Source organism: Diabrotica undecimpunctata, chromosome 4 (assembly GCF_040954645.1).
Source record: "Diabrotica undecimpunctata isolate CICGRU chromosome 4, icDiaUnde3, whole genome shotgun sequence".
NCBI lineage: Eukaryota > Metazoa > Arthropoda > Insecta > Coleoptera > Chrysomelidae > Diabrotica > Diabrotica undecimpunctata.
The window spans coordinates 123,936,857-123,940,272 of NC_092806.1; the positions used below are offsets into that span (position 1 = coordinate 123,936,857).

A 3,416-nucleotide genomic window follows, 5' to 3' on the forward strand; every position below is an offset into this window, starting at 1 on the left:
TAGATGTAGATACACCCGGTTGCAGCAATGGCTATAAGAGAAGACGGCCTTTGCCGCAATTAGAGTTAGAACAATTGGCGAACGAAGGGTTTAGCGACTCAGATGAGTTTGTAGAAAGTGATGAGAGTGAAACTGAAGACAACATAGATATAGAGGATACGCAGGACGATTAATTTAATGCCTTTATTCCAGAAAATCCTGACGTCTCTCCAGAAATTGCAGTAGAAAGTACAAATAAGTTCAAAACAAAAAGTGTTATATATGCTGAAAATGGGCGTAGGTGATATCTAAATAGTTTTCACAGCAAAAATACCAGGGTTTCAAAAAAACTTGGTTCTTTACTTGCCAGGACCGAAATGGCCAGCAAAAGATATGGTAGATCCAAAAAAAATTTGGAGGTTATTTTTTAGGAAAGAATTGGTGGATATAATTGTAAAGTACACTAGTGAGGAAATCGAACAAAAGAAAATTAGATATAAGAGCGAGCAACGGTATCTTGAAGTACGGATAGTGTCGTAATACGAGCGTTGTTTGGACTGTTATATTTAAGCGGTGTTTTAAAAAATGCAAATGTCACACTGAATGATTTATGATCACCAATTTTTGGACCTGTTCTCTTTAGGACAACCATGAACAAGAACCGTTTTAAACTTCTGATCAACTGTTTACGGTTTAATAATATGGAAACGAAAGAAGACAGAAGAAAGATTGATAAATTTGCAGCTCTCAGGGATATTTGGGATATATTCAAGAAATCCTGTAGACAAATGTACACTACATCGGAATATGTAACAATTGAGGAGACGCTTTTAGGATTCAGGGACCGTTGTCCCTTCAAATAAGCCCGACAAATATGATCTCAAACTCGTTACGAAGTGTGATGCGAAAACATATTATATGTGCTCTGATAAACCTTATATTGGAAAGGAGGAAAGAAAAAGTCAATGTTTGATTCCAACACGTGCTTGAGCTTACAACAAATATTCATGGGACAAATAGAAATTGCACTATGGACAATTGGTTTACCTCGTACGAAGCCGCAGAAAAATTACAGGAAAAGAATTTAATGCTGGTAGGAACAATCAGAAAAAATAAATGTGATATTCCAAAGCAATTTGTGGAAACAAACGGAGAACATATTGATTCATCTTTGTTTGTTTTTGACGAAAATAGCACGTTAGTTTCTTACGTGCCTAAAAAACAAGACTGTTATATTCATATCAACTATGCAAACGACAGCAGATATTGACGAAAAAACAAAGAAGCTCGAAATAATTTTGTTCTACAATGAAACAAAAGGCGACGTTGATACTTTTGATCAACTTTGTCATCTAACGACAGTCTCGAGGAAAACTCGCAGGTGGCTACTTCGAATTTTGTATGCCATGATTGATAGTGCTGGATTCAATTCCTATGTAATATACAAATGTAACTGCAAAAAAAATTATAGAAACGGTCCGCTTTTCTGACAGATTTATCATATTCCCTTGTAGACGATTATTTGAAACAAAGAATGACCAATACACGCCTCCCAAGAGAAATTAGGAATATTATTCGTAAATTTCTAAATTGCAAAGAAGAACAAGAAACTGCTCAAAAGATAAATGATTTATTAGCCCGATGTGACTTCTGTCCCCGAAAAAAGAACTGAAAGGCTCGAAATAAATGTGAACATTGCCATAAAACTGTATGCGCCGAACATCGCCTTAGCATTTGTGTGTGCATGACTTTTTTTTTGTAAAAATTCACCTATTTTATTTTACCAGTTTTAACACACTTTTTGATAAAAACGTTTGGTGACGCAATATTTTCTTTAGTTTTAAAGTTTAACTTACGAATACGGCACATTTTTATATTTTCTAATAATTGTTATAACTTTGGTGTTAATAAATCCTAATTTCAGTATCTTATGTTAATTAATACCTATTAAACACACTTAGAAAAATTATAGCATGTGATTTATCTTAAAAAAGTGGTACAGTAGGCGGTACTGTAGACTAGCGCGAAGATTCATATTATGTTTCTGTATTCTTAAATAAAAAGAAATATAAAATATTTCAAAAATCAAAATAAGGAATTATGGTCAGTTTTGATATTTTGTATAGCTATCGGCCACCCCCTCGTTAGGTACACAAATGGACTCTTCTTCTGTGGCTGTATAAATATGAAAATTTTTAAAATATTTTAGTTATTGTATTTACATGATATAACATTTATATAAAATTATGAAAATAAAAATAAATATCATTGGATATTAAATTTTAATATTATATAAACTAAACAAGATGTTTAACAACAACAAGCTATATTAACCTTCCGCTGGTAACGTGAATTCTTGTAACATAGTTGGTAACATCAGTCTACGATACCGACTTTTTTAATAATGAATATCTTAGGTTGTAATTTTTTGTTAATATTTTGATGTGACTAAATATTAAATATAACTATATTTAAATAAGAATGTAGTAAGAAATGATCAATTTTATTTATTTTCTAGAAAAAAATGCACATTTAAAAAAATTGGCTTCTTTTAGGTACTAACATAAGTGACAAACAATTTACAAAAACATGTCAAGTTTTTGAATACAAAATATCAACAAACATAAAGACAAGGGTTAAAATATCACAAAAAAAATATAATTATTCAACAGATGTCCAACATAAACTGAAACTATTGTTCGTTTGCTTCCTCATTTTCTTCTACACTGCACACAACCCATAGTCCGGTTATATGTTCCAAACACATAAATATATTTGCGACACTGCCTACAAAGAAACCGAGTTTTGTGGCTTTTCTTACTACTGCAGAACGTACATCTTCCATAAACATTATTCTGGATAGGTTGATTTCTTGTCTGCATCCCACAACTTTCCACTAACCTCATACGAATTGTCCCTCGAATTTGGTTCTAGGGCTTGTCTGCGGATATGTTCGTCAATAAGTTGAAAACCTAAGTCTTCCAAAAATTTTCGTCTAGGAATGCATGTGTCTGTGTTCGATTTGTATTTAATGTAGGAATTTATGCCAGCGACATTCAAATAACTGTAAAAAATGACCATTGGCCAGCGACGGGTTGCTCTAGCGCAATTGTATGCCGCGCAGAGTTTGTCCACGACATCCACGCCTTTTTTAGTATTATTATAATCTATGATTATTTTTGGTTTACCTATTGCATTATCAATGTTATCGTCGTAATGCATAGTAGATAACACTAAAACATTTTTACCTTTTCGATGTACATACGATACAAGGGTACATTTATCTTGAAATGCGAACATACTGGTTTTTTCTGGCCTTTGTTATGTTAGCACTAGAGCAATTTAAGGGTTATTATTTCGTAACGTTCCTATAACAGTTGGACTATGTTCACGTTGAAGTAATTGCGCAAGCTGAACGCTTGTGAAAAACAAATCCA

At 32.8% G+C, this 3,416-nt stretch overlaps 1 protein-coding gene across 1 annotated transcript; it reads right to left on the reverse strand.

Moving 5' to 3' along the window:
- Nucleotides 1–2,829: 2,829 nt before the first annotated feature.
- Nucleotides 2,830–3,201, reverse strand: LOC140438939 (uncharacterized). Its single transcript, XM_072528574.1, has one exon. The coding sequence runs from the start codon at nucleotides 3,199–3,201 to the stop codon at nucleotides 2,830–2,832; it is 372 nt and encodes a 123-aa protein (XP_072384675.1).
- Nucleotides 3,202–3,416: the final 215 nt, after the last annotated feature.

Excerpts from the sequence above, each read along its gene's own strand:
- LOC140438939 (XM_072528574.1), bottom strand. The coding sequence starts at position 3,201 with ATGCATTACGACGATAACATTGATAATGCAATAGGTAAACCAAAAATA.